Source organism: Toxorhynchites rutilus, chromosome 1 (assembly GCF_029784135.1).
Source record: "Toxorhynchites rutilus septentrionalis strain SRP chromosome 1, ASM2978413v1, whole genome shotgun sequence".
Taxonomy (NCBI): domain Eukaryota; kingdom Metazoa; phylum Arthropoda; class Insecta; order Diptera; family Culicidae; genus Toxorhynchites; species Toxorhynchites rutilus.
Window position 1 is genome coordinate 195,852,749 of NC_073744.1, and position 16,899 is coordinate 195,869,647.

Consider the following 16,899-nt stretch of genomic DNA (forward strand, 5'->3'; position numbering starts at 1 on the left):
AAAGAACATTTTATCAGATCCAACTTTCCCATATTTTTCCGAAAATATCGACGGAATAACATTGGAGCGCAGGTGATCTGGGATTCCATGGATTTTTTGTCGCATGGACAGATCAAAAATGACAGAGGAATTGCAGAAGTATGGGAAGCAAACTTGGTTGGAGATGCCTGGTGAAGGGTGCACGTCGTGGGTAAGGTACTCATGGTATAAAGACATAAAACTTGACTGAGGAGTCAGTTGGAGTAGATTTTCGAAGTTATCAATCACCAATGGATTCATGATCGTGCAACGGATGAGAAATCTGTAGGATAATTCTGTGAACTGAAGAGTAAGCGGGGGTACTCCTGCCAAAACTTCGAGACTCATCGTATGTGTCGAATGCAAACACCCCATGGCTATACGCAAGCAACGATATTGTATCCTCTCCAGCTTGAGAATATGAATCCTGGCAGCTGATCGGAAGCAAAAACTGCCATATTCTAACACTGACAATATCGTTGTTTTGTACAACTGAATGAGGTCTCCTGGATGGGCGCCCCACCATGTTCCGGTTATTGTTTGGAGAAAATTGATTCTTTGCTGGCATTTCTGTTTCAAATACGCAATGTGTCTCCCCCAGGTACATTTAGAATCAAAATATACACCCAGGTATTTGAAAAACATAGAGTGTTGGATCGTTTTGCCGGATAGGTGAAGCTGGAATTGGGCGGGTTCGTGCTTCCTAGAAAAAACGACCATTTCAGTTTTCTCCGTAGAGAATTCGATACCCAGCTTGAGGGTCCACGTGAACAGATTGTTCATGGTATCTTGCAACGACTTTTGCAGAGCGACGGGATTAGTACCCGTGATGGAAATAACTCCATCGTCTGCAAGTTGTCTCAGCGTGCAGTCTCTAGTTAGACAATCATCCATATCATTGACGTAAAAACTGTACAAGAGGGGGCTTAGACAGGAGCCTTGTGGTAGGCCCATAAAACTGTAACGAGAAGATTTCGAGCTGCCATGAGAGAAAATCATGTGCTTTTCTGACAGTAAATTGTACAGGAAATTGTTGAGAATTGGTGAAAGTCCACGATTATGAAGCTTCTCTGAGAGAATTTCCATGGAAACTGAATCAAATGCCCCTTTGATATCGAGAAAAACGGAAGCCATTTGTTCTTTGCGAGCAAATGCGATTTGGATTTCAGAAGATAGCAGCGCGAGACAATCATTTGTCCCTCTACCTCGGCGGAAGCCAAACTGCGTATTTGACAGCAAATTGTTCGTTTCAACCCACGAAGTAGAATCATTTTCTCTAACAATTTGCGAATACAGGATAACATTGCAATCGGCCTATACGAGTTGTGATCGCAAGCCGGCTTGTTGGGTTTTCGTATGGCTATCACTCTCACTTGTCTCCAGTCATGCGGGACAATATTCAGCTCCAGAAACTTGTTGAACAAGTTCAGCAAACGCTGTTTTGCCAAGTCGGGAAGATTCTTCAACAAGTTGAATTTAATCTTGTCCGACCCCGGAGCTGAACTGTTACATGAGAGTAGGGCAATTGAGAATTCCACCATCGAAAAATTCTCATAATTGCTTTGAAGTGGAATGTCGCGTACGACGTATTGTGCAGGAGCGGTGTCGGGGCAAACCTTCCTTGCAAAGTTAAAAATCCAACGGTCAGAGTATTCCTCACTTTCGTTTGTATGGTTCCAGCCACGCATTTTCCTAGCCGTATTCCAAAGAGTGCTCATAGCGGTCTCCCTTGACAAACCATTGACGAACTTCTGCCAATATCCACGCTTTTTTTGCTTTAATCAAACCTTTTAGTTTGGCTTCTAGAGCTTGGTACTTTAGAAACCATTCCACTAATCCAGTTTTCCTGAATTTTTTGAAAGCCGATGGTTTTTCAAGGTAGACCTTTGAACACTCCTTGTCCCACCAAAGTGATGGAGGACGACGTCGGAAAGTGGTAGCCGGTACACGTTTCTTTTGAGCTTGAAGTGCGCTTTCGTAAATCAAACTCGATATAAAGTTATACTCTTCGAGTGGAGGAATTTCATGCATTGAAACAATTGCTTCAGATATTATTTCCGCAAATGATCTCCAGTCAATATTCTTCGTGAGGTCATACGAAATATTGACTGACTCACGAGAGCTTGATTCATTAGCGATCGATAAAATTATTGGTAAGTGATCACTACCGTGGGGATCTTGGTTTACCTTCCACATGCAATCCAGGGATAACGAAGAAGAGCATAGAGATATGTCTAGCATGCTTGCCCGTGCAGGAGGGTTGGCTATTCTGGTTGCTTCCCCAGTATTCAAAACTGTCAATTTGAAGTTGTCACACAGATCATAAATCAAAGTGGCACGGTTGTCATCGTAGAGTGATCCCCATGCTGTTCCATGGGAGTTAAAATCACCTAAGATTACCCGCGGCTCCGGCATTGCCTCGATAGTATCAAAGAACTGATGGCGGCTTACCGTAGTTCTGGGAGGGATATATATCGAAGCAATGCAGAGGTCTTTGCCATTGATTTGTGTCTGGCAAGCAACAACTTCAATGCCTGTCATGGATGGGAGAGTGACTCTATAGAAGGAGTGACATTTTGACGTAGGACTACGTCTTTCATTTCTATACCGGGGTGTAAAATCAAAGTTTCGAAAACGAAAGCGTTACGCCGGAGACCGAGATTTTGAGCGTTAATAGCTCCTAAACAACTGAACGAAATGGTATGATAAACACTTCATTCGAAAGACAAAATGTCTACGCGTTCTATACTTGTTACTTTCTGATCCAAAAACTTGTTTCAATAGTCTTAAAATTGCTTTCAAAACAGGCTATTGAAATCACCAATCGGTATATAAGCGAGCGCCGCTCGGAAATCCACTCAGTTCAAATTGAACAGCGATTGGAGCATGTTGTCGCTGTTGTGGTGAAGCTCTTCATTTATCATGAAAGCGCGGATGAACGGTGTCACCAAGAGCCTGTTTGTGCACCCTAGGCCAGAAGGGAATCCATCAGGAGAAGAGTGATGCCACAAACGGTTCCCCGGGAAGACATCGCTACACACACATACTCGCGAGGAATTCTTTCCGTTTAGATGCCATTCAGCATTGAGAAAGTTCCGGAAAGATTCAATCATTTCTGGAAAATAATCTGCCAGTTCCTCTGGGAATTTAAAATTACATTCATGTGAAAGAGTTTATTTGAATGTTTTCTATCCATGTAACACTGTGACCAAATACATTTGGTTTGTGATTTTTCAATCAATCGCAATTAACAGGATAGCTTCAGAAGATTATTCTTCCCCATCAGTGGGATATTTCCGTATCTAATATTGTATGCGTCCGCAATCGATTATTGCTCAGTCGCCCAAAGTTCCGAGCTCAGAGAGTTCATTCCCCTCTAGTTTGCCTTCCAAATTGCTATCGTAAACCACACCTTCTCTCGATTCAATCACACACAAAAAGCATACTTAAGCGATATTCTGGTGGTGAGACACATTCATTTTTCGTGAGGACATCGACAAGACAACATCGTTGCCTAACGTGCTGGAGGAGGTGGACGGCGAAGGATCGACACAGACACGCGCGGAATTGTTTCCGTTTGGATGCCATTCAGCATCGAGAAAGTTCCGGAAAGATCTAATCATTGCTGGAAAATAATCTGCCAGTTCCTCTGGGAATTGAAAAATACATTCATGTGAAAGAGTTTATTTGAATGTTTTCTATCCATGTAACACTGTGACCAAATACATTTGGTTTGTGATTTTTCAATCACAATTCCAAATCACACGCGCAGAATTCTTTCCGTTTGGATGCCATTCAGCATCGAGAAAGTTCCGGAAAGATCTAATCATTGCTGGAAAATAATCTGCCAGTTCCTCTGGGAATTCAAAAATACATTCATGTGAAAGAGTTTATTTGAATGTTTTCTATCCATGTAACACTGTGACCAAATATTTTTCAATCAAGTACTATTAACAGGTAGTTATCGAGTTAGTATTAACCACTGGTGGGCTTCCAGTATCGAGGAAAATGTGGAAATATCTAATCGTTGCTGGAAAATAATCTGCCAGTTCCCCTTGGAATTGAAAATTACATTCAAGCGAAAGAGTTTATTTTAATGTTTTCTATCCATAAAATATCCATATAATACATTTGGGTTTGTGATTTGTCAATCAAGTACATTTAGCAGGTTAGCTTCTGAAGATTATTCTTCAGAACAAGGTTTTTCGTATCCTATATTGGATGCATAAAACCTTGTGCCTCCAACGTAACGCTCTCGTTTTCGAAGTCCCCCAAATATTCATTTATTCATTCATTCAGAATGGATTTAGATTCAACTTCAAACAAATGATCTCTAAATCAACGATAGTCCTACGTCACCCTTGCGGTTATACCATAGATATAACACACTTCCTGTTTTTTAATCCCCAATAGTACGCCACCAAACGAGTCATTTCGATCGAGGCGAATAATGTTGAAATCGTGAAAATTCAGCTCATCGGCTGAAGAAAGCCATGTTTCACAGAGAGAAAATACATCACAGTTAGAACTGTGAACTAAAAATTTAAACTGATCTAGTTTAGGAATAATGCTTCTGCAATTCCACTGTATTACAGTGGTCAAATCCTTGACCTCTTGCACTGAATCAGGCATCGAGGGAAATGAACGCTGCCAAAAAACCACATTTTTCTTTCAAAAATGTTCTCACAATCGGAAGCAAACATAATACTATGCTTTTAAGAGGATCATTTATATTTAAAGCATTTAAAATGTTGTCCACCAGGTCAGAAAGCGCAAGCAAGCCAGATTGTGGCTGTTGCCTCGACCGCGAAAAAGGAACAGACGTGTTGGGCTCTGCTCCGGGAAGTGCTGAGGACCCCTGGTGCGTAGAAGAACCGCTTAAACCAGGAGGTACTTGCTTCGGTCTATTCTCAGCACGTTCGATTCGAGTTTTCATTCCAACTTGGGACGTTTCGGTTTTCTTTCTGGGGAGTGATGGAAAAGAAGTAATTTTTCTTTTCCTGATGGCACCCTGCGATGTACCGGAACTTCCTGCATTGGGAGCGTCAGCAACAGGCTCGTCGTTCTGCAGAATGGAGTAGGGATTGTCCTGAGTCGTTGGAACGGGACTCTTAAGCATTTCTGCATAAGTCCGCTTGGAACGTTCCTTTAAGGAACGCTTGATTTTTTCCCCTCGTTGTATGTACACCGGGCATTGAGTAAGATCATGAGGAGTCCCGCCGCAATGAAGACACTTGCGCTCTTTCGGGCAAGGATTCTCATCATGGCTCTCTCCACAATCTGCGCAACGTTTTTTGTTGCAACAATAGGCGGCCGTGTGACCGAGTTGCATACATTTGTTGCATTTCATTACCCGGGGTACAAACAACCGAACAGGTAAACGAAGTGCACCTATTGCAACGTAGTTAGGAAGGGCGGAACCCTCAAATGTCACACGAAAAGAGTTTCTCCGATTGAGGACTCTTTTGTCATTTTTAAGTGACACAGACTTCAGTCGATCGCATTCAAGAATCTTCACAGTTTTAAGTGAGGAGTTCTTGAAGCGACCGACACCATCGAGTATCTCTTTTCGAGTCAAACCCTTTTCGTTTATTACACCGTCTATTTCAACGTTGCAACAGGGTACGTATACGCGATACTCGATCGCAAAGAGATCACAGCGCGTTATTTCATTCGCTTGGGTTCTGCTGGAGACGACAACTCGTAATTTGTCTGGCCCCAGCCGAGTAATCTCGGTAACTTCGGAAAATTTCTGTGTCAACTCTTTTGAGATGCGAATGACGTTAAGAGGTTTGGATTTTCGTCTGAAGTATACGATAAATGGGCCCTTGGCGCCATCAGGGTATTCTTTTAGACGAAAATCCTGCTTCTCGTCTTTTTCCTCATCTTCAGAGCTTTCTATCTCGTAAACAGAATGTTCCTCCTCATCTTCTGTTTCATCCTCCTGCTCTTCAGGAGGAGGTTCATTATCTGATATATTCTTTGGCGTGGATGGGGGATCCTCCCCGCCCTCTGCCATATTAATAAAAACGAAGAAGTAGACAACTGTTCGATATGAACAGAATATAATAATTTGGAAAATATAAATTAGTAAAAGAAATTATATTTCTATATTAGTTATTGTTGAAAATTTTATTTATTTCAATTTTTGTTATTATGTGTAATTTGAAAATGAAAAAAGTTCCAATAATAGTTCAACAGTGATGTATCAAAATGGACACCCCTAATGCCAACGCTTGCCGATTTGGTAAACACAAAGTTTAAACAATGGTGTAAATCGTGCACAGAAGCTATACAGAATGATGGAAGAAGAAAGAGGAAAATAAACTTCTACTTGCCGCCGCTGTGTAGCGTGTGTGATGATGTGTCTTGCTGCCGGATTGTCTCGATAGCGCACCACTTTTTATGAGCTTTACTTCGCTCGCAGCGCACCAGATGAAAAAATACACACTAGAAACGGATGTAAAAAAAAACACCTGTATCGGATCAAATATAGGTTCGACCGATCTGCTTGCGAGTTGTCGAAGCAATTTTATCGAGTTCTTCGATTTGAAATTATGAAAAAATCGCACCGCCATTTACTTCTTAACACCTAACGAAGTGATTCTGCTCTTGTCACTTGTACCATTGGTAGACAAACGTTTCAAAGGCGGTCCGCGTGAAGGAAGATCAAACACCTTCGGAAACGCCAAATTGGAGGCGTTACCAGATGAGGAACGCAAGAAGAGCTTGCTTGTTTGTCACGGGTATATTGAAATCAATAACAACAAGGCCGTTGCAGCAAGTGATCGCCTGCGCCGTATCATTAAGAAAGATATTCAAAATTAACATGCAACGAATATCGTAACGTAATCCTACAGCAAATCTGGTCGTGTCTCGAATTCTATCCAACTCTTATTTTTTGACGTGAGACTACGTCTAACCAGAATATATGGGGGATAAAATGAAAACCTGAACACAGAACATGCAAGAAAAAATGAAAGATTTCGAATGCTTATAACTCGAACATTTCTCAATAGATCGAAAAAATGTGTGGATCAATTGATAGGAAATGTTTCTACCCATCTACACAATGAATGAAATGTTATTTCACATGAGATGAACAATTAAACAACTGCGAAATGTTAAGCGTTATCTAAACGCCCTAATTGCCGATTTACTGTTTCCCCAACACAGACTTCAAAATCAATTAACCTGGGGGAATCCGCTTTGCTCTACATGCAAGTGGGGGGGGGGGAGATTTTTGTTCCTATTGAAGAATGTTCCCTAACACAGCCATCAAAACTAAGGTGCCTTACATTGCATGGCGTTTGTTCAAATTCTTTACTTACGCAGCAAATATGAATCCAATTGAATTCGAAAATTGTTTCATTCAATCAATAATTAAATCAATACAAACAAATGTTTACTAAGCCAACGGTAAAAGTTACAGCAATTATTGATTTTTTTATGTGTTTAAATCTGAAAATTCTGAATCTAAAATTTTCCAATTTTCCTAATTTTCAATTTCGCTATTTTACAATAATATAATTATAATTTTCTAGTTTTCTAATTTCTCAATTTTTCGAATTTCTGAAGATTCAATATTCCGATTTACTGTTTTTTCGAATTTTACAATTTTTGCATCATAAAATTTTAGAACATTTCAATTCTTCAATGGTTTTAGTTTTCAATTTTGATATTTGGGATTATTTTTTATTTTTCATCTTTGAAATTTTGAAATTTTCCAATTCTCCAATTTTCTAGTTTTTTTTTTAAATTTTCTACTTTTCTAGTTTTCTAGTTTCTTAATTTTCTCATTTTCTAAATTATCCAAATTTTTAAATTCTTCAAATTTTCAAATATATTTTTTTTAAATATAAATTTTCTGTTGTTTTTATTTACCTTTTTTCTACAAAAAATACAATTTTCTAATTTTGAAATTTTTCATCTTTTTTTCTGTTTTTTATTTTTTTTAACTTTTAAATTACAAAAACGAAAAAAAAATATGGATGATCAAATTATTTTTTTTTCCTTTTAGAAATAAAATAATAAAAAAAAATAATACACAGTACAAAAAAATGCTATAGATTTTCTGGCATTTCGAAATTTTGAAAAAAAAAACAAACTTTGAGACCACAAATCAGATTTGTTTTTTTTTTGTTTTAATCTTTCAATTGAAAACCACGGATACAATAAAATAACCGATTTCAAACAAATAAAAATAATAATGCAGACGATGAAGAAAATTATTTTTGTGTCACACAATGCTCTTAAAAATTCAGGAAAAATTACGCCACATGTAGAAAAAAGACACATACGAACGCATTTAAATAAAAGTGTGGCAGGAGTGGGTCTCAAAGTAATATTTTTTATTTTATTTTTATTATTAGATATTTGAAAAAAAAACAGAAGATAGAAGATATTTATCAATCTAAAAACAGCACATTTAAATATGAATTAGAGTAGTACTGAATCTCTAAATCCCAAAAAAAAAAATTTCAGAATTTAAATATTTTTTTTAGTACTAAAATTTTTGATGAAATTTTTTTTGATAATTTTTCTTGATACACCGTGGTAAGATGCACATTCAGTATTTTTTTCAAATTTTTATCTCGGATCTATCGAGGATGGCGTGAAATAAACGAAAAAGTACGTTTTTCACTATAGATCCTACGTCAAACCACATAGGGGTTCAAATAAACCACCAAAATTTCTTATTTAATATCCTTTACAATATTTGCCATACAGCTAGTGATTTGGTTTGGGGGCACTTTTTACTCCCTTACCTAACCACTCTTTGGAAATATAAAAAAAAAATTTTTGATACCGCGCAACACTGAAAAAAATCTAAAAAAAATCACACATATCTAGAAAAGCCGTAGAAACACATTGAAATATGAATTAGAGTAGTACTGAACCTCTAAATCTCAAAAAAATATTTTTTTTGGTACTAAAATTTTTGATGAATTTTTTTTTGATAATTTTTCTTGATACACCGTAGTAAGATGCACATTCGGTATTTTTTTCAAATTTTTATCTCGGATCTTTTGAGGATGGCGTGAAATAAACGAAAAAGTACGTTTTTCACTATAGATCCTACGTCAAACCACATAGGGGTTCAAATAAACTTCCAAAATTTCTTATTTAATATCCTTTACAATATTTGCCATACAGCTAATGATTTGGTTTGGGGGCACTTTTTACCCCCTTACCCGGCCAGGCCCTTTTTGAATTTTGGAATTTTTGAATTCTTTAATTTTTAAATTATCCGATTCCTCTGTTTTTTTTTTAATTTTCCGGTTTTTTAATTTTTTTTTTGTTTTTTAACACTTCAGTCGCTGAATTTTCTAACCTTTTCTTGTTTTCTAGTTTTCCACTTTTCTCATTTTCTAATTTATCTACTTTCAAGTTTACTAATTATTTCCTTAATTTTTAACTTTTTAAAATTTGATTTTTTTTAAATTTTTGAATCTTTGTATTTTTCTTAATTACTTTTTATTCCTAAAATATCTTTTCAATTGTTTCAATTGTTGAATTTTTGAAATTTTGAATTTTTATTTTTTTATTTTTTAAGTTTTTCTAATTTTTAAAATTTTCGTTACATTTAACCTTTTATAAAAAAAAAACCGAAAATTTTTCCATAGTCCAGTTTCCAGTTTTTCAATTCTTCAAAAATATAAATTTTCTGTTTCTCTTATTTACATTTCTCTACAAAAAATACAATTGTCGAATTTTTCAATTTTTCATCTTTCTTTTTGTTTTTAAATTTTAATTTTTTTCCATTTTAAAATGGATGATAAAATTTATTTATTTTTATTTTCCTATTTTCCAGTTTCATTAATTTGTATTTTTTTCAATATTTTAATTTGTTATTTTTTTATGTTTTTAATTTGTTATGTTAATGTTAAATTCTGACATTTGGAATATTTTTTTTATTTACTATTTGTTGTATTTTTTTAAATTAATTTTTTTATGTCGATAATATTTTTTAAATGTTAAAATTTTCAAATTTTTGAATTTTAGAATTTTTAAATTGTTAAATTTTTAAATTATTAAATTCTTCAATTTTTAAATTTTTTGATTCTCCAATTTTTGAATTTTTTAATTTTTAATTTTTTTCTTTTTTAACACTTTAATCTCTCAATTTTCTAATCTTCTACTTTTTTTTGGTTTCCAGTTTTTCAATTTTCTCATTTTCTAATTCATCTATTTTCAAGTTTCCTAATTTCCCAATTTTACAAATTTTTTTAAATATGAATTTCATTATTTCCTTATTTGTTGGCTTTTGTTTTTAAATTTGATTTTTTTATTTTTGAATTTTAGTATTTATCGAAATTTATAATCTTTTTATTTTTAAATTATTTTTTTATTTTTAAAATTTGAAATTTTTTAAACTTTTCAAATTTTCAATTTTATAATACATCAATTTCACCTTCTATAATTTTATAATTATTAAATTTTTCAATTCTTCAATTTTTAATTTTTTTTATTTTTTTCTATTTTTGAATTTAGAATTTTTTTATTTTTTTATTCTCTAACCTCTCAATTTTACTTTTATAGTTTTCCAATTTTCTCATTTTCTAATTTATCCATTTCCTGTTTCCTAATTTCCTAATTTTCCAAATTTGTAAATATAAATTTCCTGTTTTTTCTGTTTTTTTTAATTTTACAATTTTTGCATCAAACAATTTTACCAAATTTTTCAATTTTGTATTCTTTTTTCTTTTGTTTTATTTTCAATTTTTTTAATTATCAAATTTTACGATTTTTAATTAATTTATTTTTTTAGTGTTTTTTATTTCATGAATGTTTATGTTTTAAAATGTTTGAATTTCAAATTTGAATTTTTAAAATTATTTTTATTTGTTTTTTTTTTAATTTATGTGCGTTATAGTTTTTTATTTCATTATTTTTTTAATTTTTAAATTGGAATTTATTTAATTTTTGGATTTTTGTATTTTTTTGAGATTCTGAATTTTTTATTTTTTTAATTTATCATTATTTTCACTTTTCAATTTTTCAATTCTCTAATCTCTCAATTTTCTCCCTTTCTAGTTTCCCTATTTTCACATTTTCTAATCTATCCATTTTCCAGATTCCCAATTTCCCAATTTCCCGAATTTCCAAATATGAATTTTCCGATTTAACGTTTTTTCCCATCACAAAATCACACAATATTCGAATATTTCAATTTTTCAAATCTTTATCCTTTTTCGTTTTGGTTTTCTTATTTTTTTTTTTTTAATAATAATTTTTTGACCATTATTTTTTTAAATTTTTGTGGTTTTTTTTTAATTTTTTGATTTTATAAATTTTTAAATTTATGAATCTTGAAATTTTTTAATATTTCAATTTTTAAATTTTTAAATTTCTAAATTTGGAATTTTCATTTGTTTTGAATTATTGAAAAATTGGAAAACCAAAAAATTAGAAAATTTTCAAACACAAAATTCAAAAATTTAAAAATTTCCAAATTTGATCATTTTGAAGTTATAAAATTTCAAAATTTTAAGATTATAAACTTTAAAAATCTTCTTCTTCTTTCTTCTTCTAAATCACAAGGTCGAAAATTTTCCGAAAGTCCCACAATTTAAGCATCCGAGAAGCCAAATGTAGAAACGATCGAAAATCCACAGATTAAAAAAGTATAGAAAGAGTAGTGAAGAACTCGGAAATCCAAATGTAATGGAATAAACTCTACAATTGCAACAATCCAAAAACCAAAAAACCCATGAATCAAAAAACCAAAAATCTGAGTAGTCAAAAAGTTGCATAGATTTAAAAAAGTATAAAAGTTTATTTCTATAAATCTAGAGATCAAATAATTAAAAAGTTAAAAATAAGAGATTCGAATATTATACATCTTGGAAAAAAAAATAAGCAATATAAATAAATAAATGAATGAATTTGATTGGATTTCAAAAATCGGGATATGAAAATCTTCGGGATGGATGAAAATCTAAAGATCGAAGAATTACTAAATCCAAAAAACCGAAGATACAAAAATCTTAAATTAAAAAGTTTTAGAAATCGAAAATTTAACAGGAACTGTTATAAGAGTAGTGTATTTTTAATACAAAGATAAAAAATACAAAGATAAAAAAAAACTCAAAATGACAAAGATTTAGAAAAGTATTAACGCAGAAATTTTCAAATAATTTAAAATTTAGAACAATTATTTCAATAAATTCACTTATTTATCACTTCGAATATCGTTTTCAAATTGCGCGGGGTTCAAAAATTATCTATTACACTATCTCGATTCGCGCGGCAATACAGCAACTACTAAAATCGGCGGTTTTCCGTAGCGAAAAAGTGCTCTTTGGACCCGAAGATACAGGCTGGAAAACTAAACTGCTTGTATTGGCAAGCAAAATATCGTGTCGTTATTATTTGCATTCAATATGGAATTTATATGAAATAATCAAAACAATGTTGAAAGTACTCACGGTTGCATGATAATTCGAGCCAAAATTCTGATAAAATCATTCAACTGTTTGTTTTTTAACAGATGACAATTATATCGTGGGTTATTTCGATTATTTATATGGTAAAAAGGTCCAGAGAGCAGTCGTATGATTAGTTCTCGATAGCAGTAACATTTTCTATGAAATTTTGATTAATTGGCGATCATTCTCTCACATCATACACACCGACACTGAAAGCCTTCGAAACATCAACTTGGTAACGTTCAAATAAAGAAGCTTCGTTTGTTTCTATGAACGTGGGGGAGTGAAAATGACACATGGAAATATCACTTTTATCCGTCTTTTTCGACGTGATTTCACAAATATTCACTGCACGCTGTCGCATTAGCCTCATATTCAGCGAGAACTTTAAAAAAATGTACGTTTTTAATTGATTAATTATTTCCTGAAAATAGCATTTCCACATGGATGCGGTGGGCAATCAAAGATAAACACAACGACTGACGTCACTATTTGAGAAATAGTTATTGCAGCGCATGCTATGTCGCTCGAAACTCTACCATCTTCATTACCTTTTTTTTCCAGTACATTGCTTTGGGTCGATATAAAATTGTGCTAATGGATGTATAGAAAACTCACCTGACAATTTTCCGCTTATTGTTGGGATGCAGCCGATCGGCGGTTACTTCGTCAACTCGACGCAGCACGCGATGCAGCACTGGCGACTCAACTTGCTCCATTTCCTCGGTCGTCATTAGCAACACTTTATCTACTTCAGCAGCTGCAGCTGCTTCTGCTGCTGCTGCTGCATCTTCATATTTTCCCCCCTCAACTTTGCGATCTTCAGCCTTCTCGGCGACACCATCATCTTCACTACCCCGACGCACTTTCTTCGCTTCGATCTCGTTCTTCGCCGATCCTCCGAACAGGGGGCCACTTTCATTTTCTAGCGCATCTGCGTACCGCTCATCTTCTTCCACTCGATTATCGTCGTCATCATCATCATCATCATTCACGCACTGATGACCGACGATTTGCACATTTTTCCGCGATCCCGTCCCGACCCCATCTTCGCAGACACCGCCGCGAGATGGCCCTGAAATGCCGCCGCCACTCGCGCTACGATCGTCTGACTCGTAATCGGTTGCTAATTTCACTCTCTTCTGCTGATTTATGGTCTCACTTGTGCTGTCTGCGCGACGGCGGACACGCTCCTTCCGGACGGCACCACCACTTCCACCACCATTGCCACCGCCTCCGACCAGCACCTGCCAGAGGACGCTCTCGATATAGTAGTTGGTACCGCCGACCACGATCGGCATCCGGCCACTCTCCAGCAATCGATCGATCTAGTTTTTTTTTTTGAGGTTAAGGATCATTATAAATATTGTGTGCGTGTACAGTTTTTATTGGAGGCGGAAGTTCTGCAGTCGGTACAATATATGTTCTTGATTCAAATCGAAGCAACCCAAAAAAGATGGACGCACCACCATAGATGGGGCGCTTTCGATTCTTATGGCTGGCGGCGAGACATCGGAGTAGGCGCTGATCAGAACGTATGAAAGAAATTGTGAGTCTATTTTCAGGTTAGAATGCGTGGGGTAAAAATTTATCGGCAATATTTCATAGAACTTTCTTGTATCATTGTTGTGTTTTGATTAACATTATTCTACTGTGAAAACCATATCAGTGGAATCTTTGAAACTAAAAAAAATAAAAAATAAAAAAGACTTTGAGACTCTGAATCAGGTATTTGCGAATCTGGAATTTCAATATTACCTATCTTTAAATCTGAAATTAAAATCTGGAAAACCAAAATTGGAATCCCAAAAGTAGGAGTCGCTGAATTTGACATCTGTATCTGTAGTCAAAATCAAAAATCTTATACTGAAAGCTGTAAAGCTGGAATCTTTGAAAATCTAAAATTTTCGTAAATTTGAAATTATGGTAAATCTGAAAATGTTCAATCAGAAATCTATGAATTGGAAATCAGAAATCAGAAAATGAAAAAAAAGAACAAAATATAATAAAACAGAACCCAGAAAAACAAGAAATCAGAAAGTGAGGAAATCGGAAATAAAAAAAAAACACAAAATCGGAAACAGTAATTCAAAAATTGAAAAACAGAAAACAAAATCAGAGAATCATAAACACATTAAACATAAACATAAATAAAATAAATACACAGAAAATTTGAAAATTTGAAAATCAGAACATTAGAAAATGGAAAAAAAACAAAATTAGTAATTCTGAAAATTATCAGACAAGGACAAGGTACAATTAATGATCAAGAGTTTAACAATCAAATATTAAACTTCAAGAGAGCTGTTTTCAAGTGAACTAGTGGGCAATGATTCATAATTATGCCTGAATTATGCCGTCCAGCTCCACTTCTACGTCTCCCGGAGAAGCAAGAATCTAGCAAACTTAAATCAGTGACTACTGGCAGCATGTTTCCTAACCTAAGAAACCTAAAAAAATCGGAAATTTGATGAAATCTAAATGCAAAGAGTTATTAAGAGAATCCCCACGTTTCTACAGATAAACCACTCAGCCGCCAAACAACCACCAAAGCTCAAACATCAAGTTCCCCAGAATTCAGTGATATATTTGGATGAACAACATGCTTACAGTTCGTTCCAACTGGAAATCTGAAAAAAAATCTGAAGAAAAACTAAAAAGTATTTCACAATTCAAAATATGAAAAAGAATACATTCTGAGTTCTTCTTCTTATATGACGTTAACGTTCCCTATGGAACTTTTGCCGTCTCAACGTATGCATTAACTAGCGTCATTAATTAATGCTTAGTTGAGATTTCTTAAGCCAAATAACACGCCTTGAATGTGTTCCGAGGGGCAAGCTCTAGAATACGCGTGACCACAGTGCAAGTCGAAAGAGATTTCATTGACGAAAAATCCCCCGGCCAGGACGGGAGTCGAACCCGAACACCCGGCATGATAATGTGAGACGCTAACCACTCGGCCACGGGTGCACTATAGAGTTCTGAGTTATAAAAATGAAAGTATAACCCGAAGGATCTAACGATTCTAAAGACACTTACAATATCGGAATCACCCAGAAAATAAGCGATTTTAACTGAAATCAAAAACAAAATTATAATGATTTAAAAAAATCAACAAATCTAAGAAAAACTAAAACAATAACAAAATCCTAAAAATAAAAAAAAACGAATAACTAGGAAAGTGGAAAATTTTGAAAATCTACAATATCTGACAAACAATTATCAATTATCATATAATCTTAAAAATGTCCAAAATTTTAAAAAATATTCAAAATGCAAAAATTTGGAAAATCTAGTAAACTTAAAACGACAAACAAATCAAAAACATATTTTATAGACTTTTAGACTGAATTCTTTAATTTTAGTAATTTGAATTTAGTCTACAAATCTATAATATACGAATAAATAAAAAGATAAAAATACAAAAATATAATAAATAAAAAAATAATAATTTGTAATAAAAAATGAGTGGGTTATATCTATGATATAACCGCAATGTTGACGTGGAACTACCTTAGCTTAGCAATCATTCGTTTGTATTGATTAAATTCTTGATTGAATGAAACAGTTTCCAAATTCAATTGAGTTCAATATATTTTCTCTGTGAGTGAAAAAAATGAACAAATGCCGTGTAAAGTCAATTCATTTATTGTGATTGATTGTTCTTCGTTACAAGTAAATTTAATGACGGACCTTTTACGTTTGGTATGATGACTAGAACAAAATATATGTACGGAAGAATTATCAAACGTTTGATGAACCAGCCTAAGGCTGAAAATCTTTCCAATAAAGACAAAAAAAAAATTATCAAACGATTATTTTATTTTACATTTCCCCCTGAAGTTTACATCCCAAAAGTGTACATACTTCTCGAATCTCGAATTTGCTTGAAACTGGGAAGTTCATTCGCTTCTAGTGTCTGCACGATTTTCCCAGGTTGCTAAGTTTAGAGGATCATGTTAGGACAGACATATTCCACTCTGCACAAAAGCAAGCGAGGACAAAAGTACTCGCAGTTTGCATTTATTTGCAGAGCCGATTTCCCCAGAAACCTCGGTTTTGAAGTCTGTGTTAGGGAAACACATTTCAATCGGGCTGCTTGGTTTTGATGGCTGTGTTAGGGAAACCGTAAATCGGGCCAATCAAAACAATGCAGTTAGGGCGTTTAGATAACGCCTAATATTTTACAGTTATTCAATTGTTTATCTAATGAAAAACAACATTTTGTTAGTTGCGATAGATGCGAAGAACTATTCCCTATCAAGTGATGCAAACATCTCTCCTATCCAGTACGAAATGTTCGAGCTATAAGCATTCGAAATCTTTCATTTTTTCCTGCATGTTCTGTGTTTAGGTTTTCATTTTACCCTCCATATATTCCGGTTAGACGTAGTCCCACGTCAAAAAAGACCTTTCAAGATCTATAAAAGCTTAAATTTAAAAAAAA

At 34.2% G+C, this 16,899-nt stretch overlaps 1 protein-coding gene across 2 annotated transcripts in view; it reads right to left on the reverse strand.

Moving 5' to 3' along the window:
• LOC129773107 (tRNA dimethylallyltransferase) overlaps window positions 1–16,899 on the reverse strand; it is a 432,576-nt gene that overhangs the window by 324,677 nt on the left and 91,000 nt on the right. For both annotated transcript variants that reach the window (XM_055776672.1, XM_055776664.1), the window contains exon 3: window positions 13,068–13,777. In XM_055776672.1, the coding sequence (XP_055632647.1) occupies window positions 13,068–13,777 (710 nt within the window). The remainder of the gene's footprint in view (window positions 1–13,067; window positions 13,778–16,899) is intronic.